The 26,585-nt window shown below is 50.4% G+C and overlaps 3 protein-coding genes across 3 annotated transcripts; 2 read left to right on the top strand and 1 right to left on the bottom strand.

Annotated features, from left to right (window-relative positions):
• Positions 1 to 8,408: 8,408 nt before the first annotated feature.
• Positions 8,409 to 8,710, top strand: PG998_014316 (uncharacterized protein; the record flags this gene model as incomplete). The annotated part of the gene is made up of 2 exons (XM_066881132.1): positions 8,409 to 8,520; positions 8,616 to 8,710. 2 exons carry the CDS (start codon positions 8,409 to 8,411, stop codon positions 8,708 to 8,710), a joined length of 207 nt encoding a protein of 68 aa, XP_066723984.1.
• A 1,865-nt stretch (positions 8,711 to 10,575) lies between these two features.
• Positions 10,576 to 12,405, bottom strand: PG998_014315 (uncharacterized protein; the record flags this gene model as incomplete). Its single annotated transcript, XM_066881131.1, has 2 exons — positions 10,576 to 11,984; positions 12,060 to 12,405. The coding sequence occupies 2 exons, from the start codon at positions 12,403 to 12,405 to the stop codon at positions 10,576 to 10,578; spliced, it is 1,755 nt and encodes a 584-aa protein (XP_066723983.1).
• Positions 12,406 to 16,310: 3,905 nt separating this feature from the next.
• Positions 16,311 to 17,567, top strand: PG998_014314 (uncharacterized protein; the record flags this gene model as incomplete). The annotated part of the gene is made up of 3 exons (XM_066881130.1): positions 16,311 to 16,738; positions 16,791 to 17,313; positions 17,367 to 17,567. 3 exons carry the CDS (start codon positions 16,311 to 16,313, stop codon positions 17,565 to 17,567), a joined length of 1,152 nt encoding a protein of 383 aa, XP_066723982.1.
• Positions 17,568 to 26,585: the final 9,018 nt, after the last annotated feature.

Here is a 26,585-nt window from a genome sequence, read left to right as displayed (position 1 = left end):
TGCCTATTATGTACCTCATATCATTCTTCATTGTACAACACGATGGCTTCCGCCCCTGTTAACATCAACAAGGCCGTGGATTTCGACGCCGGTTTTCTTGTGTCCTTCGCCTTCCGCACCACGTCACTAGACTGTACAAATAAGGTTACCAACGATTAGAAGATGGATGAGCTCGATTCGAGCCGGGAGACCAAATGCACATCCTTGGCCATGCTCCTCAGGCCGTATCAAATGACGGCTGTTGCTTAAGTAGCTTGTATATTTCAAAATGCAGCAGTAGAGTCTCGAAAACTACGACTCGATAACTGAGAATGCGGACCAGAGTATCTTGATGAACTGCCAGCTCCATGATTGCTCTCCGAACATAGTATTGCAGCCCGTTAGGAGGCCGGGAATCTACTAGTTCCCTGATTGTCAGATCATTCATCGCTGTCATTCTGATACCAGATCGCCTAAATCGCGGCCAACAGATTTTTTAGTCCGTTCTCCCGGCTGGCTGGCAGGTGCAAGGTACCTTAAGTAAGAGTCCAGAAAAACAGGGGGAAAAAAGCGAAGTAACCAAGATGATGACAATCTAGAAGCAAAGCATCGTACACCAGATTAAATGATGATAACGCACTCTTCCATTCTGCATTTTCTCCTGCTTCCATCCCCTTCCAAGATTGTCTCCCCTTGCCCTCGTCGCGCAATGAAGCTATCTCCTTCGTGCTCGAAAAGACCTCCAGTTCTACAAGTAATTGCCGCCAGAGTCACGCCTCAGGATTGAATAGCTTCTGTTTCCTGTATCCGTGGGCGTGCAGGAATGCACAGAGTGAAAGCTCCGGAAGTGGCCGACAACCACCATCCGGGGATGGGTTGGCTGGGGCAGGATGCATCAGGGTGTCAATCCCAAGGCTGAAACCATCAAATCTACATCTTAGCATAGAAATGTTATGGTCGGTGTGGAAGTTAGGACTGAAACGATTGAATGAACCCAGCTCATACCTTGCATCTAGATCCATCGCAAGAACATGACAGGAGAACTACCCCATGAAAAACAAAGGAATTGGGTTCGAGTCAGTAGATACTAAGGACAGCTATCTAGAGGGATCCTTGGGAATGCCTTTCTTGCCATCTACCGCAAGGATGTTTCGAGTCATCCGACTTGAATAGGGAGTAGGCTGTACGTCGCACACTATTTCTTCACACCAGAATCACTGTGGAGACTAGTAGTAAGGAGTCACGAGAGTAGAAGGGATCATATAGTGGGCTCGTTAATGGATTGGAGCTGGAACTACGCTTCGAGATAAGCGTAGACAGAGCTGTTGCTCGCGATATCTACCGTATCACCATGTGCCACGTCTTCAGCCGAACTGCATACCGCTGAGGCTCGTTCGAAGGTCCTCCAGCATTCCCGCCATCTTCTTTGCCAATGTGTCCCGCTGCAACTTGCGTCTATAGTCCTTGTAGTAGTCTGGCGCGTGCCTCGCCCCATTCTGCACAGATCCTCTTAGACGGCCTGCCTGCGACAGCTTTACACCGTTTCCCTCCATTCTAGCAGGGCATTGTCGTGGTTGTGTCGTCATAATCGGCGCCAAGGGTCTTCTGGCCGCCACCCGGCTATTCCAACGTACCGCTCTCTGCAGCGATGCATCCATCGCGCCGTGGTCGGGGCATCTTGTAGGTGCTGGTCGGGCTCCTGCATTCGTCGCGGCGGTTGGTGCAGTGTTCGTCGTGGAGCTGGGCTCGGTACGGGCGGGCTGCCGCTCCACCGTCGGTTGGGGACCTGGAGTGTCTGCTGTATGATGAGCGTCAACGGCCAGTAGACTATGTAGTCAATAGACAGAAACTTGCTTACCTTGCGAATTTGGCGGCCAAGGCAGCTGCCTCGGACCCACCTGCCTCATGGGACTGTTGGGAATGACAGTCCTGCCATCCTCGTCGGGGATGACGTCGTAGACAGACAGAGGGTCTGTCGAGGCAGCGAGAAATGCTGCAATGTAGTCCCTTAGATTAGTAAGAAGCTCAGCGCACTATAAATACTCTCTTTCATGCTGTTCTTCTCTGTTAGTTCTCCAGCTTTCTCATTTCTTCCACCGCCACTATGAGGTATCAGTCCCGACTACAGCATCAGCCCCGACCCCAGTCTCGATCCAGAATATGGGATCCCGATACAATACTGGAGTTAAAGCATCCGAAGAAAAGTGTACACAGTTGCACAGGCTATAATAAATCTTCTGGAAACCCTAGATGCATGAATTCCGTGGGGTCCTTCAAGCACGGTTTCGACATCCTCTGCACCCTCGCCAACATCAAGCCAGCAGCCGCTGCATCGTCGCGCAGCTTGAAGTCGGCAGCTATTCACACGCTGTGTCACCTACACCAGGGACAAATAGATGACACGGTACGACGATGGAAGTTAGCCTTGGGGGAGACAAGCGCAGGCCAGTCCCAAGGCCAAACAAATAAAACCTCCAAACAATATTGGAGCTGTTATTCTACGCCAAATAACGGAAAATGGATGCCCGAAGACAAGGCGGAACGGAAGTGTCCAGGAAATTACACACCTGACAATCAACATATTCGAGAGAAGGTGCAAAAAGAGGAAGAGCAACGAAGGGCGGCGGAGGAGGAAAGACGAAAAGTGGCGGAGGAAATACGGAAAGCGCGGGAGAGCGCTCGTGAGAGACTTCGTCTCGCCCAAGTGGAAAGGGAGCAGAAATCAGCTGCCGAATGGACAGAAGCCTTGAGTAGATACCGCATGCGTTGGGCTGATATCAAATCCATACATCCAGGCCAGGTTCGTTTATCCAATCGCCGTCTTACGTGCTCTCTAACAAAACTTATAGGAAATGACGGGGAGAAATATCCCTTGGCCGGTCAAATCCGGCCTGTTGCAAGACGTGAATAGAGACAGCGTTTCTGAATTTGTTAAGAAAGCAATGAGCAGCGAAGATACGGCTGAGAAGAAGTTCATGCTGATCAATGCAGAGACTAAGAAGTGGCACACTGATAAGGTTATGCAACATTTTGGAAGGGACATTGTCGAAGGGGAAGTGCATGAGGAGCTGGCTACTGTTGCGAAAGTGATGATTGAGTTGAGGCAGGAGGCATCCCGACAAAGACAGCGCTAGACGGACACTTACCTAGATACGGATGAGCTTCGGGCTGCCGTACTTATATTAGACCAGACTTAAGAAGATCTTGACGGCTAGTTAGGCTTACGCATGCTTTATGGATTGGCCCTGGTGCTTGGAAGCATATGGATAGGTGGGAAATCGTATTTGCCTTGCTGCAGTCGGCCGTGGCGACTCTGGTAAATTCAGCCAGGCCTGGCCGGCATGACGGACAGCCGCGCTTTCCTGTCAATCATCCTCTAGCTATTTTGGAAGTCAACTCGGTACCGTATGTCTAATCCCCATTTCTGTTCTCTTCGAGAGTGTGACCACGCGAGACTCATGTCTCTTGATAGGTAACATAGCAGCCTGCCGACACTGCCTAAGGCTCCTAAATCTATCAGTGGCAACGTTGCCATAGCATGACCATCTTCATTCTAGAACCGTTGGGTCAATCGAACCAAGCCTCTCAAACTTAGATTCTCTTACGAAGCCACCGAACTAAACGCTCCTGCTTACAGGCCGCCAATGTATAAGCAGGTCCAAGCTACCGTCTCTCAGATAGAACACGATGTGGTCCTCCGCTTCAAGCAGAAGTTGGGGAGGGACCAAAAAGCGGAAATAATCCAATGTCTCTGTAGAAATTTGATTCACTAAGAGCTCTCGGACTTGGCATTCGGCTTTTGACATCGCGCTAGAATCCCGTCGTATTGCTGCTGAGGTCTCGTCCAACGACGCAATCATATTATCTTCGGGCGAGAGGCTGTGATTGGCAAGGCCCCTTTCCCGGCTGTATATTTTCACCAAGGCTAGACGGCCTCCTGCATCCTTAATAAAGGCCTCATGGTATGCGTACACTAATCTGGCTCGAGTATGAGGCCTGCATCATCCCCTGCGCTGCAGGACTTCGTTGTTTAATCCACATAGGCACCCGCCGAGTATAAGTAGAGCACTGTCTCTTCTAGTCTGTCCCGTGTTGTTGGGACATCTTCCCACTTGAATTTTACAGGCAATCTTCCTTTATCACTCGCCAGTCCACACGAAGCTGACAATGGATCACTGTTTATTACCACAAGATATTTTCGTCGTCATCGCGCGGCAGGGCGACGAAAATGCAGTACGGGGGCTATGTGGCGCCATAACCGACAGTGACCGATATTCGCCGCTCCTGATGTGCCGTATATGGCCTCTAATACGGAATTCTGCCCAAATGCTGCTGTTGTTCTTGCGCAGTTTAGGAGGATTGGGCAGTTTGTTCTAAAATGACGCGGCTCGCGAACCGGCTCTACGCTAGTGACCAATAACGAAAGATATGTTATAATTACTGTAAAATCCAGGTTCAGCGTCCGGATTTCAATCTAGGATTCTTGCCAATGAGGTAGATCGGGGTATATGTACAGCGGACAAAGGCTCCCAACGCCGGCTGTACGACTTCTCTATCGTTTCTTTACTGTAGCTTATAGATTCAATGTATCACCGCCCATACCCTCACGCTCACGATCCCGATCTCTCGGATCAGAGCAATCGGTATCTCCCATCGGAGATCCCTCCCACAGCAATAGTGAGGGATCTCAGCCATGGTACACGCCGTCCCGGCTGCTGCTCTTCCACAAGATTCCTTCGTGGCAACAAGACAACGAATACATTCTATCGGGCTACAGGCCCACTTCCGGCTCTGTTTGGAGGTCACTCACAAGCCTCTTCTACCTCCATAACCAGACAGTCAACGCTTATTCGCACCTTATCGGTGCAGCCGTTTTCATTGCGCTGTCTGTATATTTTCACCAAGTCGTTTACAAATTCCAGTCCAATAGGCAGGTAGTCGACTTGGTCGTTGTGTCGACGTACTGTCTGGGAGTGGCGGTTTGTTTTCTCTTTTCTGCAACCTGCCATATCCTATGGAACCACAGCCATCCCCTAACGTCGTTCTGCAATAAGCTCGACTATCTAGGGATTCTCATATTGATGTGGGGAGCTGGAATCCCAACTATCTGCTATGGATTCTTCTGTAACGAAAGTCTGCGCTTGCTTTATTGGTCCTCTACCAGTGGTACCGCGCTGACTTGTGCTATTCTTACGCTTGATCCGCACTTTGCTTCGCCAAAGTTCCGCAGCTGGCGGGCTTGTTTCTACGCTGGCTTTGGACTGAGCTCTATTATTTTCGTCGTGCACGGACTTCTGGTTTACGGCTGGGCTGTGCAAAAATCGCGCATGTCGTTGGTTTGGATGGGCTGGATGGCGACGTCAAATCTCGTGGGCGCTGCCATCTACGCGGCTAGGATTCCTGAGAGATGGGCACCTCGGCTTTTCGACATCTGCGGCGCAAGTCACCAGATTTTCCATGTGGCTGTAATGATTGCAGCATACATCCATTTCGATGGAATTGTATCCGCTTTCCGTTTTGCTCGATCCCAACCAGGTGCATGTTCCGTTGTTTAGATGAGGGGCAGGTGCAGCTCCAAGAGGAAGGGTCGGGGGGGAATTCCGGACAGTCAAGTCGTCTCTTTCTTCGCGGCCTCGGTTGTCTGAGCTGCGTTCGCTCCCCGATACGAAAAAAGAAAAACAGCAACAAACAGACAAATCAATTTTTTGCGACCGCTGCATGGAAGCTATTATTCAACTCAGCCAAAAGCATATGAACATTGGAGGGAGGTGGAAGAAGTGGGAAAAGGGGGTGGCTGGTCTCGTCAGCCACAGGAGAAAGCGTCTGTGCTACGTGGGGCGGGCCACTAGTTCAATTGCAAGCAGACTCGAAACAGCGACACATGCTATGGCTCACTTCTTGTCCATCATAACTGATCAGCCGGGTAAAGGGCGATTCTTCGGAAACGCGCCGCCGACATGCACAGCGCACGCCTGACGACCGACGATATGAGTCGAAATCCGATACACACGGAAGCGAGCACAACAGGAGCGGGGACAAGCTCCCGAATTGGTCATGGCAACATGACAACAATTGCTACTAAGAATACTAGTTGAGGTGACTGTCAATTCTGTGTTGCAAGAGGCGTTCGCGACCCCGCGCCATTAGGGCCAACTGCCCATCTTCCTGCTGTGCAAGAACTTATCCTCGCCAAAGAGAAGAAGTTACCAACGCCAACATGGGTCCTGGAACCAGATCAGCAGCTGCCCTGGCAACTTTCACCCAACTCGTGCTCATCATGTCATCAAGATTTCAGCCAACCAACTTGCACGAGACGCCGGAGGCCTTCATCGAGGATGCCCAGCTCATCTTTGACAACTGCCGTAAATACAACATCGGGACCACACCTTACACTAAAAGCGCCAACAAGCTTGAGCATTACATGTGGCAAAAGCTAAAGGCCGTTCCAGAATGGTCGCACTTGGAAGCTTAGGAACCCATTTGCTTATGCCGCAAGGGCGCGCAAAAGGCAAGGATATATCAGAAGGAGAATCTTATTGAACGCGCCGTAGAGGCCTATTACCAGAGCATGGAAACCAAAGAGTATGAGCATTCGATGGGAGAAATAGAAAAAAGGCACTTTCCACGATAAAATAGTTAAGTCTCAGCACTGCCTCCTTTTATGCCATCCGTTTCAGCCTTGTGGATCAATACTATCTTCCCCCTTAAGAGACGATTGATATATTATGAAGTAATAACGAAGGCCTCGAGCGAATACCTTGTAAGTGCCTCTTACATCTGTCTGTTCTAACATAATTCAGTTAGCAATCGTTTTCATGGCCTAAATGCTTGAGATATACATACGAAGCACTCGTCGCTATTGTGCTCATTATAAGACCATTGGCGCCAGTGCTTGTGAGGCAAGGGCAACGGGGCCTCTTACGCCCTCCACTATCCACGGTCACGTTGATATTCTACGTATATTTCTGCTTTAGTTATGTACCAGACGACTGTAGCTGCATATTGCAATGAAGGCGGTACTTACAATACAAATATTGGAAGAAGAATCGTCCTCAGGAGAATAGTTGTCGATGGTGACAGCCCTGTTGTCGACGGCGACAGAACTGTCACCAACGGTACCGAATACACTCCAACCTCCCCAGCGCTTCACGCGCAGCCGTGCGAACAACGCCCTACAAGTAAGCAGAGAACTTTGATTTGTGGAAGAAGGGATGCTGTGAGATGTCAGTCGCCAGGTTCGTATGACATGCTGCGATCTCTTACAATCATTGGCGGCAGCTGTCCGGAGTATAGCATGTACAGGAAATCCGCGGTGTCGTAGGACCAATAAAACCCCTTGCGAAGTAAGCCCGTCATGATATGTTCTATGCAGGACTGCGAGAAACATCACTGAGTGAGCATGGCCATTAGGATACGTCTAACAAGAGACCGAAGCCTTCAAACAAACGAGGCAGCAAAAGGAAACATGGAAATATAGCCGGCTTTATGAACCTTGGCCTAGCAGATCCTAAAGACCAAGTCGTGGCCAACAGCCTGATCAAGGGGTTCGATTGCAGCCACTTTCAACGCCTGATAATCGGATCGCTAACAGTCAGCTATCTTTGCGAGCAGTCGAGGATGTTGGTTGTACAAAGATATTTCATTCAGACTATAATTACTGAGTGTCCTGCTCACTGGGATGACGCTGCTGGGTGTCGGCGAATTCATTGAGTGGTCAATAATACGGGGCGAGAAGACCCAATGATGTTTCGATGGCTACTGATAGATATAAAGACCATGTTGCCCCATGTTTCTGGCCTGCGTCGTACAGCGTTCTAACCTTTATCTATATCACGCTCGCTCGTTACCGTCCCTTCTCTGTAGTACTGATACCAGCATCTCATGGAGCCAAACAATTCTAGACTTGCCATCGCCAGCGGAGCGCTATTCATCGAAGTCCTGACTACACTCTGGAACTGCTATGCTGTTCAGAATACTTCACGGGATGAGGTCTCTACACCGACGCCGCTCAATGTACGTTACCGGTATACATTCATGGCCTACTTTATTTTCATAACAATTGTTGGAACATCCGCGTCGACGGCCCTTTTGGCCCTATCCTGGCAAGGATATGCTTCCTGCTTTCGTTACTTGTTGATGACACTCTCACTATGGAGTATGCTCCGGGAGGTAGGTTTTGTCCCGAAATATTCTAGTTATGGCTTCCTAACAAGCAAAAGTCTCTCCTCGCAGGAGGGACATGGAGCCCCGGACAACGGCCATTCGCACCTCTGCCTCTCGCTTGCATTTCCCTGGGAGCCTGCTTGTGCTTCGCAGTTGGTGTTGTCTCTGAAGTGTTCTTAGTATCCTGGAGTGGGACTCTGCGTCGAATAGCGACGACTTTATTTCGACTTTGGCTAGTCTGGGAGTGGCTTCGGGTAGCCCAGGATATGTCGCAGCGCCGGTCGTATATAGCTGCCCACAACGTGCTTCGAGTTCTCGCCTTTGGCGCCAACATGCTAGGCTACTCGGGCCAGGGTACGACTGAAGAGCTTCTGGTATGTATGTAGCTGATGTTTAGAGGACTGGGCTAATCCTGCAGATCACATCAATAACATGCGCCACGTACGACCTGACGACTACTTGCCTGACTGTAGGCTCGATGTTCAGACAGCACTTTGTGCCGAGGACTGCCACTTTAGAGTCCTCCATGCCCATTAATCTGGTGCCGATCTCGACTGGCTCCTTATGAAGCCAGCTTGGTCGAGGCTATGGCAGACTGTGGCTTGGGACGAGCCATGTTTATTTAGTGTGGGGGCAGGGAAATAGCATTTGGTACTTTGTTGTTCAGATCTGGGCTGGTATGTCTAGCACTCTTGTGCAAGTTATTAAATGACGTTGACACGCGGCACAGCTATACAAGCCTGGGCTAGCCTCTTGACGCTGCTGTCGGGCGGCAAAGACGACATGTCAAGCGACTGCTTCATAGAGTCCGCAGCATCACTGTCCCCAGAGTCCGCTCTGTCGCGGAAGACGTCTACTCCAGGGTGCTGTTCTCGTTCCGTCGCTTTGGGCTTCGACCACGACAGGACTTCCTGCGGGTCCCCACTCTGCTCCTTTCCGTGTACAATCGTCCACTCCGCGTTCGAAACTTCAGCCTCCACTCCTGGAGCAGCTCCGCCATCTCCACCAGATTGCTATCAGGTTCGAAGGTCGGCTCCCATTGGACCCTATAGTGAGTCGCACCGTCCACCACTTCTTCCCCGATGATGGTACCCAGCCACTGATCACACCGTTGCAACACCACATGGCTTTCCAAGACAGAATCACGGTTGGGAAGAACCAAATTGTCCATCTCGTCCCGCCATGTTTGAAGCAGCGTTGTGCTTACTTCCGTTTCAGGCACGAGAGTGGGTTTCCAGCTGATCAAGTAGTACGACTTCTCGCCAATGACTTTCTCGTCCAGGATTTCCTGCGCCTCCCATTCCTCGGGAAGCCGGAGATCGGTTTCCTGCGTCTCCGACATAGTTGAGCTAGTATCTTGGGAGAATAACGGGCTATGTCTCCTCGTGGGTATTGTTGTGTTCTGTGAACGGCGTGCCATAAAGGATTGCGTTATACCCATGCGGACTTGTGCGCTACGGTGATTTAGTATATATTTCAGAGAATAGATGTGGAGGGGATACCTGAGATATACATATCTACTGGTTATTGCTTATGTAGTCTGGGTGTTCCATGCTCAATGGACTAGAGATTCATGGTGCACTGCATGGTGGGCAATAAGATATGATATCTGATATGGTGTAGATAGGCACATGGACAGTCTATGCATCGGGCCTGGCTCTTCCTCAGCTCATTAAAAACACCAGGTGGAAAGAGGACGTAGGTTTCGCTAGTGACTGTAATGTGTTCCTCCTGCTTCTGTGCCACTGTCGGTCGTTGTGCCACGGCAAGCGCCGGTACTACCGCAGGGAGCAGCATTGGACAAAATGGGGAAAGAGCCATTTTGCATCAGGTGAAGGTAGTCCCTAGTAACCTGCCGAAATGCTTCTGTGGCTCTGTGGTTAGGCTGCTCTGGCCACGTCCACGACAGGCAGCCGAAACGCATCTGGTTATCCTCCCATGTTATGAAATAGTAGCATGCGCGCATTGTAACCCCAATCCTGCAGCCCTGTTGTTCCCATGGGAACAGCCTGTGAGACTCTTCGAGCTTAAGCAGAAAAAAGACAGTACCATATATTACTGGATAATTATGGTTCCATTGCGAATACGTCAAAAAAATGTATAATTGGAGACTACGAACAAAGCCTCTTTTGTCATGGTTCTAACGTTGTTGTACGACGTCCATGTAGTACTTCACTCATCATTCCACTCTGTTACTATCCTCTACTTCCTACTGCACATTGGCCTTTTCGATCTTCTCATTGCATTTCCGCACAGTCGTTGACAGCCCGTCGATATGATACCGCAGTACGGCTAGCAACGGAGTGACCACTCCATTGACTATGCAGTCTGTTGCAGCTACAGGAACACTGGATACGGGTCGCTCAACCTGCTCGAGGTACTTAAGAATCAAAAGGGGATTCGTCTTGTCATTGGCTTCTGGGGTTAGGATGACTACCCCGCGTGAGCAAGGCCAAGAAGCCCCTTATCCATGCCTTCAAGGTCGTCCACGTCTTCCATAGTGGCCTCACCATTAACCGTGCCATTCGTACGAGACTTTTCTTTGTCGCTGAACTCGGCTCGCTCGCTTCTCTCAGAATATTCTCTGTTCGCGCCCGGTGTGTCACCATCACGCGCGTGGTGCGTTCTGAAATGTCGCACCACACCGCGGTTGGAGCATGCAGGGGCTTTCCAGCGCGAAAGGCGCCGACCTAAGCGTCGGAAAGCCGAGGCGTAAGACATAGTCTCCTCGCCGTAATCGTCAGCTTCCGATGTCAACTGACAAATCCCACCGAGTCCCCAACCGCGGTATGGTACTGATTTCTCCATAGCTTCCTCCTCATCGCTGTCGACAAAGGGATCCGCCATGGTATCGAGGCGGTGTATTACGCGAATGATGGCTCCCTCCTGCCGCCGCAGTTTACGAACTTTGCGGTGGGCCTTTCGTAATCCTCGATCTAAGATGTACTCAACACGTTGGTTTCGGCTGTGCTCTACGGCAAGCTGGTGAGTAGTAAGCGGCTGCGGCTTACGTGGCACTACGCCATCGAGTACTGCAGGCTCAGGCGTGGCGGGAGAGTATGCATCATGCACATGATTGAGGGATCCTGCTCCTCGTGTACTGGCACCGGTATCTACTGGACGAGCTAGTGCCCTGGGCGGCGGATTCGATATCAGTCTATCAAGGTGGGTCTCGTGGTTGGAAGGTCTGATGCGCAACAGTATCGCGTCAGAAGGCCCGCCCTCGCCAATTGGTTTGCCTCGCGCTGCAGCACGCTCTCTTGGTTGGTGATCTTGAGCATATTGAGCGTCGGCGGTAATTATATTGGCTCGGTGGGCTTGTTTCTCGCGGCCAAAGTCGATTTCTATTTGAGGATCGACATTTTCCTTGTCTTCCTCCTCGGTTAACATAGGGATCAATTTAGGCACCCCTTGGACTGACAAATCCTCGTCGTACACTACGCCGACACCAAATGGGTTCTCATCACATCCCTCCTCTGTAAAATCGGATTCGAGATAGAGCCACATTAGCCACAGAAAAGCATTGGCACGAGAGCAGCTGGTGAGGTTAGTCTTCATAACCAAGTCATGGAAACCACTATCATTTGGAAAGTGTAGTCCAGCGATGTGTGATGCCTGTTGACAGAGGAGGAATATCAGATTGACCGGATTTGTTCGCGGGACCTTAAGATATCTGAAGTCATAAAGATTGCGAAGCCCAGGTCCGTTTTCGGCTACGCCCTTGAGGATAGTTTTTAGGCGAGGAGCATCCTGCAGTTGTTTGTATGCAGTGGTGTCCTGATAGACCTGGATAGAGGGGATGGCATGGTAAGTGCGAAGCTGGGCTCGCATCTCTGGAAAGACTGGTAGTATACAGTGGGCTTAGTAAAAGTATGCAGGCAGTGGGGGAGTAAAGGGCGAAGAGGATGACGACTTACAGTTTAAGGTGGTATTTATACGACCAATATTGACCAATAGACAGACCATGGCCATGCTCTTCGCGGCCTCCCAGTCATTAAGGAGTTTGTCGCCAAGGACTTTGCTCGTCTTGCTGCTCCTAGCCATTGCGTCAATGTGTAATCTGGCAAAGGTCTGCTTTTCCCTCTGTGTGATGTCGTAGCTGTTGGTGAAGACCTTGCACTCGTCGTCGAAGACGGCGCGGAGGAAGTCGTACTGGATGTCTTTCCTCCAGAGCGGTTCACCATCCTCCTTCTTGAGTGGTCGTATCTGGCGGATGTTCTGATCGGCAGCGGGATGGGATGGATGATTGTCTGATTTTTCCATGATGTGTTGCCAAAAATGCGTTGAGTTCGAGAATTTCGAGTCTGGTTCATCTCTTTGTCGCTGTCGCATTTATTTGCGAAGCTACCAAAAAGAGAGACGGGGGTCTGGCCACCACTACAATTGGCATGCAGACATAGCAAAGATCGGACAACTTATTTGCTTTTCGGTAATCGTGAAATCATGCCAGCGATGAGCTTGAACAGTGTCAGTAACGCAACGGCATAGTGAGTCGAGAGCTGCTGTCAGAGGATGTATTATTGAAAAGGGACGCGTGAAAAAGGGTTGGGTAGCAGATCATTCAGTAATATGTGGGGGAATATGTGGGAGCCGCTGCTTACCAAGGCGACATGCCAGTTCCCTTGGTCAATAATGTGGTACGTATCGTACGTAGTGCATAGTTCTTAGGTATCTTTGTTTATCGCCACCACGTAGGTACACTAGAATTTTGGTGTGCTCAAGAAGCCGGACATGCATGTCCAGCGCTAAGGCAATGGCATTTCATGATTAGGAGCCACGACGTACTAATGTAACCCAAATGCTTGGTGGCTCGTAAGGGCAGCTCCTTGCATCTTTGACCTTGATAGATTGGGCGGTCTGGCATTGCCCCCAACTTCTCTGTAAGACACGTCACGAAACGCAATACTTGACAGGTTGGTTACGTGTGTGCATGAAGAACCTCTTCGAAAAAAGAAGAAGGTTAGTCGAGGCACTGCAGCGCATATGGGTCAATAATGAGCGCTGGAGAGTTACCGAGCAAGAACCTCGGTAATGGTTTCCGCACCCATTCGACAATCGGAGGGGAACGGGAAATTGACGTTCACGAATTTATCATGTATAGTAACAAACCTCCTCATTATAACTACGAAGTATCTCTATGTATGCGGAACCCTGGCTTACAAGGGCCATCGCCAAATATGGATGGGCAGAGATGTAACTAGGGGCTCCGAACGGTAGAGTATTCTTTTCGCCCTCCTACAGATAACTAATTTAGCCACGGCCTGATTTACCAGGAGAAAAGAACGTTGTTGTTACCATTGCTACCCATTTACCATTCCACCTTTCAATGGAAATGAGATTTGAGAGAATCGCGACAGCAACAAAGATAATAACATGCCACGCCTAACGGTATCCATCCTAATAGACACGAGCAAAACAAACTACAACCTTTTGATTGCCATCCGCAACCCTCCTTCCAGCAACCCAAAAGGCGACGTCGGAAACTGTACTGTTCCGGGAAAGCAGAATGCATTAAATACTAGCAAGGAAAGGAACGGCAAAATCCCGAAGGATCGAACAGCACTGGCTCCATAGGGATCCAATCTGTTGCTACACCCGCATCTAAACCGCTACGTTACTTGTCATGTACAGTCCAAAGGTGGACGGCCGGGGAATAGGTTCGATATGACAAGAACTATCATCTTACTAGGGGGCCAATTAAAACGGTCAATACAATGCAGTGATTACAACCTCCAATATTCAAATTCATTTTTCTGACAATAGTCCCTCAGGGTCTTCTTTTCCCTGCGCCAACCCTCGACTCGAGAGGTCGAGGAGGAAGACTTCCCCGATGGTGACGAGATCAGCGGGGGGGCAGGACGTCGTCCCACCGTTTCCCTTGTCGCCCGCTGCAGACCAATCAAAGAGGATATCCTCGAATTCTGTGATGGTGGTCAACCTAAGCAAGGGTCAGAGCCTGCATTACCTCCTTTTCCTCATAGAGGCAACCGGTTAGACGCCGTACCCGAGAAGATAACACACCCTCACTTGCCTCCCCTTGACGACCAGTCGGATCAACGTACCGGAGCTAGCATAAAGTTCCCTAAATAGTACCCATGGAAATACATTGCTTTGGCACTAGTAATAATAGAGCATCCAAGCAAGGATATAAGTACGCGAGTCCTATCTTAGGGCACCTCCTTGCAAGTGTCCGGTCTTCGACCCTGGACACACAGTCGATATCCAACTTTTCTTCAAGCCACGTCACAATTGAGGCCGCATTGGTTGTGCAGCTGCTTGAAGGTACTTTTTAAACGAGAAAAGTTGATTGAGAATCTACGTGGACCAAAATTGGTATTCGGCTTCACCGGTCGATGGCAGCCGCTGTACCCGAGAGTATTGGTGTTCTTCCATGGGGCAGCTACATGGCTACTCGAGAATGAAATGTATGACTGATTGTTGGGAGATACCTCTCCTCACTTCTCTGCAAGCCTACCAGACTCCATACGTATCTAGACTCTTCTATAGGTACTCTGTCCACTTCTGACTAGGTCTATAAAGACCTAGCCTGCAACCAGGCTTCAGGAGTGGAAGGCCAAGGCATTTAGACAATACACTCCTTCACCCCTCCTACACTGGTACTCTGCACGAAGCTGGAAAAGCGAGACGCAACCGGGCTGATCACTTGGCAGACTACCAAGAACGAGACGTGGCCAACTAAAAGGGTGGATCATCCTCTCAGGCGGCAGGCAAATATCAGACGGCATACAAGGATGTGGACTGATACTTCAGGAGAGAGCCTTAGCGAGGTTACGATAGCGCTACGCCCCTCGCCTTACGGTAGCCTGCTAGTCTATTCGTAGCAGTAGTTACGCTTACTCATCTGGCGTGAAGTCCCCCGGCCTAAGTACCCCCTCAGTCTCTGACGTCTTCGTCAAAAGCGAAGCTCCCTGAAGCCGTAAAGGATAAGTAAAGAAGAATATGACTGGACGTATAGGTACAACAAGGAGTCAACTTGAGCTCGTTAATGCTGGGCACCCTACAGCTTCTTTCATACCGAAGCCTTCCTTCTAGTCTACCAATGGGATTAGTGGGGACGAGTCAGAGGTCGATTCAAGGCCTGATCCAACATCCCGGCTTATACCTTAATGGAAATCAAGGTATCTCGTCCAAGTAGGCATTATCCTCGAGGTTTACTGCCAAGGCGCTTTTCGTATATGCATATGCGCCTTGGGGGTTTAGATCCAGGGGCATCCCACCCAACCTTCCACAACGCAACTCCATCTCGGAAAGAGGCAACCGTTTTGATCGACATTCATCCTTGCTTACCAAGCTCCCACTTGTTTGTTGAAAGATTAGTGCTGGGATGCCCTGCATTTTCGACCACACCCAACTTGACGAAATATTGGTCTGCGGATACGGTAAGGCAATCTAACGTTGAGTCCAGCGCTTGGTGTCGTACCGGATCATCACTCACACTATCCCATCTGGGTATAACACTGATGAAAAGGTTCTGTTGTCGATACCTGTAGCCTAAGTACAGAACAGAAGGTCTCACCGAGCAATGGCCGTGAATCGGTAGTCCATAGGAGCGACCTTGGCGAATATCAGATCCTTTCAGATGCACCCCTGACTTGTGCATATAAGGATACTTTCTTTGAAGGATGTCCCGCTTCACGCTAGGTGTTTCTGACGCCTACCTCTCTTGGTACCCAGGCTTAGTCTCTTACAGCTGACAAATACAAATTGTCCAAAACTTGGTGCAGAGCGACTTTGTGCACGTCTTGACGTTATGTTCACTGCTCCTTACACCATTCTGTATCGTTACTCTCGTTGAGGGTGACTGCCAACGGATCGTTTCTCCCTTTTTCTAATCGTTTTTGGTTTGCACACAATGGTCCAGGCGAAGTTCACCAGCCGTCTTGCTCCGTTTTAGAGCCCCACTGGGCCAACTTGCATTCTGGACGCTTGTGCGATAGATAAATGCACATCGCCCACCCACGACCTTTAGCTTCGAACTCGACCAGCCTCGTTGCACATTCTTTTATCTCGCATAACGTCAAAGCCTTATCACTTGCTCATTAGAGATGAGTGGCCAAGTTGTCGTATCACGTTGCTGCGGCCTTGCTACTGTCGATACCAAGAAAGCCACCGCGGTTTTCTTGCCTTTACCACCCGAGCTCCTAAATATGGTCTACAGCTACTTTGAGGATCGAGCGACACTGAGTAGTCTCACTCAGGTCTCCAAGTCTTTTCGTGCTGAATGGTTGCCTAGACTATATCGTCACAGAATCAATGCTGAATCTGTTAACGACCTGCCCAAGCTCTTTCGCTCCTTCGGGCCACTACTCAGCTCTTATGTGAAGAAGCGACTCGAAAAGGGCTTGAACCTTAAGCAAGTCCGCGCCACGCGCTCCTCCGTCAGCTCTGACGAAGATAAGAAGAAGCCAACAGCTGCTTATCACGTGCAGAATTTAAGGTTGCACGTTGCACCTCGCGCCTCCATACAATATGGCCAATATAGCAAGACGCAGTGGGAGGACGTTTGCCACTACATAGAAGCGGCAATCGAAGCCCTACCGAATCTTAAGGCAGTCGAAACAAATGTCATAACCGAGTGAGTCTTACGTTGAATCATGCGTTATACACACAGCTTACATCATCCGCAGACCCATTGCAAGCCACCTTTCGTCCTCGCTGTGCCTCGAAGCACTCACTATCCCTTGTGTTATTGATGGCGATTTCAAGACGCCAGAAGAGGAAGTGCAGCGGATACTGGAGTGCATCAATTTCGAGGTACTACGCCGGCTTTCCGTGGCAAGTCCCTATGGCCGGCTTCTTTTCCCACGCCTCTCCAGTGGATCCAACGCGGGCATCTCTCCAGCACTCGAAACTCTCAAGGTCACACTAACACAAGAAACTGAGACGATGCTTGAATTCATCGCTACGTTTGACACGTTAAGGAGCTTGACCATACGAGACTGCCGACCCTACACTCACGAGACCGAACAGGGAAACGTTTTCCTTCCAGCAATCCTAAAACATAAAAAGCTCCGGACTCTGAGGATCCGTTTTGTGGATAAGGACCGGGATCTCCAGGGCGTACCTCTATCGAACCTAGCAGTTCATGATATCGTCAATGGACTGCCAGAGCTACGCAGGCTCGACTTTGGACCTAGCACATGGGACCTGGTACGTCTCCAAACTTCAATACTTGGCATCAACACATTAACCGTTGGCGATAGATGAAAATCGGGTCGGAGCTAGCCCGCTCTAAGAACCTAGAATCTGTTACCTGCCTCTATCACTCGGTGTATCCTTACATTGGGCAGGGGGCATCCTCCGAGGTGGTAAAGGAATTTGAGCGTGGCTTTTTCGACAATAGACCGGACCATCGAAAGCTTCAACTCTTTGTGTCTTGTGCGTCTGATATCTCGCTCAAATAAGACTCCTTCCAACTTCCACTGGACGGGAAACACATGCCAAGTACACCCGGCATAAGTTTCTCACGCGGCATTCATCCGTAAGAGAGCATCACGGCCGATTCGAGTAGATCCTCCAACGTCGGCGTCCCTTTACAGAGAAAGTATGAGAGTAGGTATTCCTAAGCGGCCGATGATGGAAGCTCGCCGTTTTGCGAGTTACTGTTATTCACTCAGTGGCCAGAGCAGGATTGAAAGGGGGAACGGGGGGGGTAAACACAAGCAAAACCAGAATCAAAACCCCGCAATTACGAAAGGTCTTAGTAGGGAGCAGCCTGCCCAATACGTGCTGTTGCAGATTTTTTAAGGAGTAGTATGAGCCATTGCCAAGGAAACCAAACCCGACGACGTGTGTTAGCAGAAGCGATCAGGAGCTCTGAGTAGGCAGGGCGCGCCGTTTCGTATAGAGTTCGCGGATTCTTATGATTTGCCGGGCCTACCCTCGCCGTCCAATCCTAGACTTGCCCACAAGCCAATGAGCCCGCAACGACTGAGGCTCGCGGACCAGCATGTGACATGACAGCTTCCAGACTGGTTCTTGAGGATCTCATCTGTATCGCCGGGTGTTTCAGTCAATTCACAAGTCCGCCTGTGGTAGTCTACGGCTTTTGGACGTGTGTCCGTTCACCAGAATCGTCGCCGTACAACTTGAGCAGAAAGTGCGGATCCAACGGAGCAACTGATCTGGTATTCCTCGAGCTTTCATCCTTTGGAGAAGCCTGATGCCGAATACCCCGTTGTACGCCCCTTTAACATCGAAGCTTACCAAGCTGAGAACCCTGCGACCTCGCTAGGCAGCGTAGATCTGCTCTTGCAAGAGCATGAGTGCCTGTTCTGCCGACCGTCGTTTCCGGGCGCCGGAGTGGTTGGTTGGAAGGAGTCCGAATGTCTCGACTAGGTACGAGATCCTCTCTGCGATGACCGACTCCATCACCTTCCCGGCGTGGATAGGAGCAAGATCGGCCTCCAGGCTTTCGCTATAGTGTAGTCTTCTTTCTCCGGCTATTTTAGAGGTATAATACAGCTCAAAGCCTGTCCGTAGGTGCATAATAGATGCAGATATGATTCCGAAGGAGTCCAAAGCAGTCGAAGGGTTCGTCGCGAACTTCGGTGGTCTTGCCAATCATTTTTCTACTGTTTACAGCGTATTATCTTTCACATAGTTATACGAAGTGTAGATGTGAGCGCGACTGGCATCGCTCAGTAGTGGTCTGTTTTGATATTTCCACTAGATACTACTGTTGATAGATGTCCGCGCAGCTATGGAACCCCTCAAGTCACTGTCTAAACCATTCTCCAACCACATCACTTTGGTTTCTATCAACATGCTTATCTCCCTTTCCCACGGCCGTGGAATCAAGAGTCACGTCTTTGGTGCTTGATAGCGAGTTCAACGTCAGGGTGGCAGACACGGTAGTGTCTCTTAAGGGCGTCGGCGCGGCTAAAAGTATTCTCCTCTATGCAAAGGTTGCACTGAGGCCTTTTCTTGTTATTGTGAATGCTATCCTCATGCCGAGTGAGATCGTAGGGGCGTGAAAAAGTAATCCTGCAGAGCTCCCCAGTGCGCGGATTGACCTTATGGCAGCTGTAGAGCGTAGCCTGGCTGTTGCAAAAACCGTTTGTCTCCTGGCGGGATGCACCAATCCTATTAGTGTTGTTCTGAGTGGCCACTCGGTGAGTTGACCTGCGATGTCGCCTCTGGGGTAGCGACATAACTCCATTCGCGCTACTTTTCGACAGCCTCTTCGGTACTCTCGAAACGAGAGCCAATTCACTGCTGCCAACCGAACTGGCGCATAGGAAGGTTAAGTCTGGAGGAGTATGCTGCTGCAGTATTGGTGGCATAACGGTGGGGGAATGGTGTGGCATCTGCAAGTTGAGACATCTAGAACCAGAGATGAACTCTTCGTCGATAGATTCCGGGGTGCGCTGGTCCGCTGTCCTATCCTTGTTCATTTCCATGTATTTGGATTTCTGGAAAGAAAGGGTAAACGAGTCGGGCTGTCCAGGCTCGTTGGACTCAAACACAATATCTTTTGGAGGCGTTATGCCCAATAACTTCCGCTGCGGCTGCTGCTGCTGTGTCTGGGTGGAACCAAAAGCTTGATAACGCTGTGATACCCCCGAAGCATGATGCTGCTTCATCTCCATACGGCTGGGCCAGTGGTTGTGTGGCTGTTTCCATGAGCTTCTCAGGGACGGCGTTGGTGGTGAAACTTGACAGAAGGGCGAATTGCTCTGAACAGATGGCAGAGGAGGGCCATTATTTAAATTTCGATCTTTTTCTGCTTGTGGCATCTCGGCAAATGTCTCGCCCAGCGACAAATCAGAGAAAAGTGTCTGGGACGCTGGAACCATAGACATCATCAGCGAGGATAGGCTGTACTCTTCGTCGATGTAGGTGCCTGACTGAATGTGCCCCAGCTCAAGCGCATTGGCTGGATAGAAAGGGACATATGGGCTGAAAGGACCGAAGTGAACGAGGCCCGTCTCTGTGCCCGAGAAAGGCATGGTGTTGAATGCTGGCATTGGATTCATGCCGTTTCTTGGTTTCTCGTCCATTTGGCACCGATTTCTATGGTCGCTGGTAAGATTCGTAATCGTGTTTGTGGGCAGCAGATGTGAGAGAAAAAGGGAAACTGTTCAAGTCCGTGGAACGTTGTCACCTTTATAGCGTGCGCTCTCCTATTTATACGTATTATTGTGGCTATGTACCATGCACGCTTCAGCCATCTGAAAGAGGAGACGAGTGTCCTGAATATGCCTTAGCTCGTAGAATGTGACAGCGCTGGTGATACGGCACTCGTACAGGGTCGACCCTCAACGCCGTCTTACGAAGCCATGACGTGCGATTCCTTTCCCAGGCGGTCTGGTATGGAACAGCCCTGGAGGCCTGAAAACACAGGCGCTGACGGTGTAGCATCGTAGCTGCATTATCCATTGAATGACACACGATATCGAAGGAGGCTTCAATACGAGAAAGATCATGGTTGCAACCGGAGACGGGCTTCCAAGTCGGCCAACAGAAAACGACTTCACGGCCAGATGTGAAATTCCGCAGTCCTCTGCAACACTCTATGATCGACCAGCCCAGCGACCAGGTACTATATAAACCCGTACTTCCTTCATCAGATAGAATCCTCTTTACTTTCTCTCTTCACTTTCTTCACTTTTCTCAACCACAAGACCTTCACGACGATGTGCACCTCCGAAAACATCACCATCAACTCTGCTCATGAAGCACATGGCCTACCTATCATGACTTTGCCGCGGACCAACGACCCAGCTCATCAGTTAGAGGAAGATTATTATTCCTCGTGCTTCGACTTCTCCTATCATAGTCTATCGCTTGAGCTTGAATGGCTAGGCGGTGAGGGTATCCTTTCTATTCTCCCGCCGTGGAAAGAGGATCAGGCAGCATACTTTTTCTCCAGCAAGGCCGTTGCCCCTATAACGCCATTATCATCTGAATGCTTCGATGGAAGAAATTTTGAGAACCCTATATTGGACGACATGCTGTGCTTCTTGGAACAAAATCCTGCAGAATATGACGACAAGTGGTGGAGGGCTTGGGATGAGCTCTTGGAGGTTGGGCTTGGGCATGATGGAACGACAAATGACGATGCAGCACAAACTCGTTCCCTCAGCTCTGAACGATCACGCAGCCAATCCTTAGGCGGAGTCGGCCAGGTGAATGGTTCGGTTCTCGTGCAGGACGACCTGGAGGATATAATCCCCTCAGCAGCATCGCTTCCGCTAGAGCACTACGGATGGCCCCACCCAGATCCTGCTATATCAATGTCGATGGAGGAGGACGTCTCACAATTAGCTCAGGCGGAAATTTCGGGTACCCCTTGCCGCAAACGGAAGGCAAGGAAAGCAGATGAATCAAGACCACGCAAGCGTGCAAGAGGCCGTCCGGCTGGCTCTACCTGGCGCCTCGTCAAGGTCGTCTCCAGGATTACGCCAGTGGCCCAACACTTCTGTTGGAAGCGACGAGGTGCATTGTGGGACGATGTCCTCGGGCAAGAATCATGGAGCAGTGAGGACATTTCGCCCTATGTGTTGGCAGGTCTGCCTTTCCTGTCGTTGGTTGTGCGGCCGGGCGACTATGGGTTCCCCGTGCCGCTTGTTTGGGACGAGAAGATGCAAAGTTTCAGCGGGTATAATGCCATGAATCGAAAATGGGTGCGTATAACCTGTGATGAGATGGCTAGGATGTTGGAGGACCCAAACGTCGGGGTAATGGTTTCGGGATAGGAAGTGAACAGGCTACTGGCCCGCGGAGGGGTAATACATTGGCAGGTGTTGAAACTCGTTGGCTACACTGAGACCAAAATATGAACATCTGAGAGTGACCATAAGACAACGGATGCTTGACCACTTCTCAAAGCTCTTCTACGATGAATTTTCTAAGCGGTTCCATTGATAAATTAACGGTATCTCGCTCTCCTAGAAGTAACGGAAACGCAGGATGTGTCTCGTGAAGGGAATATCCAAATCTGCATCGCCCTCTATGCATTGCGTATGCTTTACCTGCTCTTATCCTCCGCCAAAATCGGCGACGCTGTCTGCCGTAGTACTAGCTCTTCCACGACTCCCATCGACTTCTGAAGCAGGACAAGTGCTTTATGTAGGTTTGCAAGTAGCCTGTAGAGATGTCCAACATCGGAGGACGATCGCTCCTCCGGGGGGATCTCGACGTGTTGGACCCACCCTCGTCACCGGTCGAGGGGCTGTGCTGCTCTGATATAGCGAAACTGCTATCGTTTGAGGCCGAGTCATCGATGAAGTCCTTGAGACTTCCTGGGCTGTCTGACACATCACTAGATAAATTACTGTTCGTTCCTACATCAATTAGTTAATGAAAGGCCATCTTTTGCTTAACCATCGACTTACCTATGTCGTCTTCTTCCGCTTCCGAATCAAGGAATGTGTTGCAGTGAGCTGACATTGCCGTGGCTGTCCTTCTCGATATGCTGTCTATATATACCAATTTCGTTTGCAAAGATGTTTTGGATGAGTAAAAAAGCTCAGGTAGTAAGGAAAGGTGGAGTGATGGAAGCCTTGAAGTTCTACTATACTACAATCATTACTTTACTAGACATATATACTGAAGCCGAACTGTATGTACGGCCAAAATGAAAGCGCAGTGTCATCAATCGTTCAGCTTCTTGCTCTTTTCGCTTTTTAGCCGCTTACATTGTAGAAAGATTGATACTGTAGCCATCAAGAACATGAAGCGGTGATTCACTCGGGACTGTAACCCTGTTTCAGAAGAGACGGATCCTACATTTGCACCGGGTGCCCTTTGCATAGATACTGGATTGCAAGATGCACAAGCTACAGTAGGGTAGATGTACACCTCAGGATGGGGAGGAAGCGCTTTTTGTAGCCGACTCACATGCAGCTTGTTCCCAACTGCATTCGGATTATGGACACCGGGCTGTATGATCGCGCGTTTATGGCGTACAGGACGATAAGATCCATATGTTACAATAGGCTAGATATAGACCCAAGAATGGATGGAGGTGTTGATGACGCCGCCACTCCATATTGGCGAACAGCAGCAGACCCGTGGAGGGTGGAGATCATGCAGGTACCAGCACACTCACGTGGCAAGTCACTTGCTCTCTTGATGCTACTTCACTGTGCTTACAACATATATTGTACAATGCACACGGTCGTACGTACTGTATCATAGAGACTATATGCGCTCTGTAGTCTCTCCCCATACCTTAAATACTTTGTTTCCGTTCTTTTATCTTCTTTCGTAGCCCCTCCCTCTTCCTCCTTGGTGGTACCGTAGGCGTCGTCTTATCCTCCTCCCTTAATTTCAGGGAACGACCACGGTCTCAGTAACGAGAAGCCCGACACTCAGCATACGGCTCCCACCGACGCTCTTTTTACGTTTGGGATCGTTACCGACGTACGGAGAGGCTCAGAGCTCGAGTCCCGATGATCAACGGGGCGACGGCTTTAATCGACCTCACAGTCAACGTACTCAATTGTCGTCGTTGCCGCGCCGTTATTTCAAGCGATGAGCAAACTGCCGAGTTCTGCTATGTTCTTGAGCGTTGTCGATGTGTACGTCTTGAGGATCTCCACGTTAAACCACGCTGATCAGCGATAGATCCTTTGCGCAAGCTGTCAAGTATATCGGTGTCCGCAGATCTCCCATCAAGGACTTTGTGGGCCTCAAAGACCCTTGAAGACATTCCGGCTTGGGACGTGTGAGATATGCTGGCAGTGGATGAAGGTTCCGGACCGGCTGCCGTGTGGTACGCTGTCTTGCCCCATGTCGAACGTAGCTAACATAGGAAAGGACACACATTTTGCTGTCGATGCGTGGCACTGAACCGTATGTACTCGGCTGCATGTCCAACATGCCGGACTGAGTGGCGTGATCTGCCCCTTCGACACCCCCGTCGCATTTGCCGCATGTGGAATATTGGGATGGAAGTGACACTTCCAAAGCCAACTACGCACCATAGAGATCATGTAAAAGGGGGGTTCATTGGTACGAAGAGTGAGATATGGACGCCATAGGAGGTATTTCCTTTTCGACGAAACAGCCAGAGCCAGCCGGGAGATTGTGGGCAGCACTCAGGCCAGCGTTGACGAGACGCGTTTTTAGCAGTTGCTACATAATTCAGTTCAGTTTCCTAATTCATTGTGCTCTTTGCGCTCTTCTCCATCGATGTGTGACAGTGTCCAACATGATCAGTCACTGCCTTGCTAGTGAATCCCTCTCTTACTATGTATGCAATCCAGCTCTCCTTCTACAAGCACGCCACTATACTCTGGTGACCAGTACTGTGGTATGGTCTCTTGATATCTGAAAGCCCGTAGGTTGTCCATTCTACCAATTCCCTGAAGGCCTCTGGTTGGCTGAATGGTAACCATTCCGTCAATTCGCATTAGCTTCAGTAGCCCCTAGCCGCGATTCGCGCAGACCGCCGTTGTCTCCTATTTTGTTGAAGCCTGCACCCGCTTTCCTCGATTTCGAAATCCCGGCCCAAAATATCGATCAAGTCGTCAATGTCATCAAGCTCGCTTTGGTACTGAGCCTGCTCGGCGCTGCCAACCTCGTGGTAAAAGCAGCTTAGAGGGCGGACTCTTACTTGCGCATGGCTTACTCCACTTTGTCCGACAAAATGCCAGGTGTAGCAGCTTGTAGCACCGCCAACGGCGATGACTTGAGGTCTGTCATCTCGCCGAGTCGTTACATTACTAGCAGCATGCTGCTGGCGGCTAGAGTCCACAGTTGACTCATACCACTCGTAACATTGTATCTGACCCTGCGTGGTTGAGCGTGTGTCACTCGAAGTACCAAAGGCCATTTCTTTAATCAAAGAATTATGAACTGCATCAACAGACACCCGTGGTCCAGTATTCAGGCGGCATGTAGGTCGGTGTTTCGCGACTGCTTTGACGGGAGGCACGGAAGGATCTGATCGGAGATTGCGGTCTTTGTTTTGCAAGGCGTCTTGGGGTATCGAGCTGTACTAGAAACCATCTGATCAGCGAAACGTTGTATCCTTCCTCAAACTAGGTCTCCGGCTATAGTAGACCGAGTCACGGCTTCTTTGAGAGTACGTTATGTACATTGTGGACGTGTGAGACGTTCTCGCTGCCCGCTTGCGACGCCATAGCTACTATCATATGTACTACTCATACGACCCATACAACTGGTAACACTTGCTATCTTCTTCCGCCGTCCGTTCTGGCTGGCACGAGTTCTGATTCTATGCCTGGACTTCGCCGACGACACGCATTCCAGCTCCCAATGTGTATATCGTCCTAGTAGCTGCCGAAACGTTTCTAGGGCTCTTTGCTTTGGACTAGTTCGTCCCGTTCACGACAGGCAGCCGAAACGCATCTAATTGTTCTCTCGGGTACTCATACAGCATGTGCTCATTGTACAGTACCCCAACTCTTCGATACTGCTCTTCTGGTCCGTACCTACTAGTATCATAAGACGACAACTCAGTCATTTGCATCACTTCCTGACCATGCTACCTGAAGCTACGTCCGGTCCAATTGGGTTCGTACCCCAAGGTACATTCGTCCAATAGAGACCGGTGCAGTACTCGACGGTGTGGCTTTGCCATTGTGCGATGCTAGAGGCTCTCGATTAGGAAGCGCTTTTTCGCAGCCGGCTCAAAGACTGGTTGAGCTGCGGTAGGGCAGATGTAGACCTCAGGATGCAGAACTACTGATGGCGCCGCCGGTCCAAAGGAGCAAAGCCAACGCTGCAGCAGATGTAGAGCGAATGGGGACGGAACCGGGCTGGATACTGCCGCGTCCCGTTGTTGGTCGTGGCGTACTTGTGTTGGCTCACACAAGCCACCTCGGGGTCTCTCCACTTCCCACCGAGTAGTTGCAGAAAGGATACTGGAGGCCGAAACTGCCATTCTGGTCCGCGGGACCGTAGTCTCTTATTGTACCTTCCCGAAGTGTGCCGATTTCAAATGGACCCAGAGCCTGATGTTCCCACCGCTCCGTTTGTACTGTTCCGGCGCAGGGAGGCAGGTTACCTTGGAGCCAGTATAGTCCAGCGGCTGCTTTATTTCTGCTGCATTCCGTCGAGATTCGAATAGTCTCCTAGGCTGTTTCCGGTCCTGGCTTCCATCGTTGCCCGAGGGCCGACTGCTGCGATCCCAGAGGCAACGCAGTGAAGGAGCAGGCCATCCAAGCCCGCAACCCATGACAGGTTTGACGGGTCGCCCACCGTCGACGCAGGACAATATTGATGGATCCTTTCCCGTGCAACAAGGGGTGCTGACCACCCATCAGCCCAGCGATCGGGTTGCCTCAGGATCGCCGACAGAGTTGTCGATGGGGTGCAATGAGCGTCTCGACTCTCCAATGTGCGATGCGGTGGCTGGTGACGCCAATGGCTTCGAAGTTGCAGACACAGCGATAGGAACTGGCATGGTAGCAACGGCCGGTGCCTCGCAGCCCACGGCACTGGAACCC

This window comes from Apiospora kogelbergensis (genome assembly GCF_038363985.1).
Source record: "Apiospora kogelbergensis strain CBS 113332 chromosome Unknown utg000010l_segment0_segment0, whole genome shotgun sequence".
NCBI classification, from domain to species: Eukaryota; Fungi; Ascomycota; class Sordariomycetes; order Amphisphaeriales; family Apiosporaceae; genus Apiospora; species Apiospora kogelbergensis.
The sequence above is the reverse complement of the archived record's forward strand: the minus strand, read 5'-3'. Positions and strand labels throughout refer to the sequence as shown.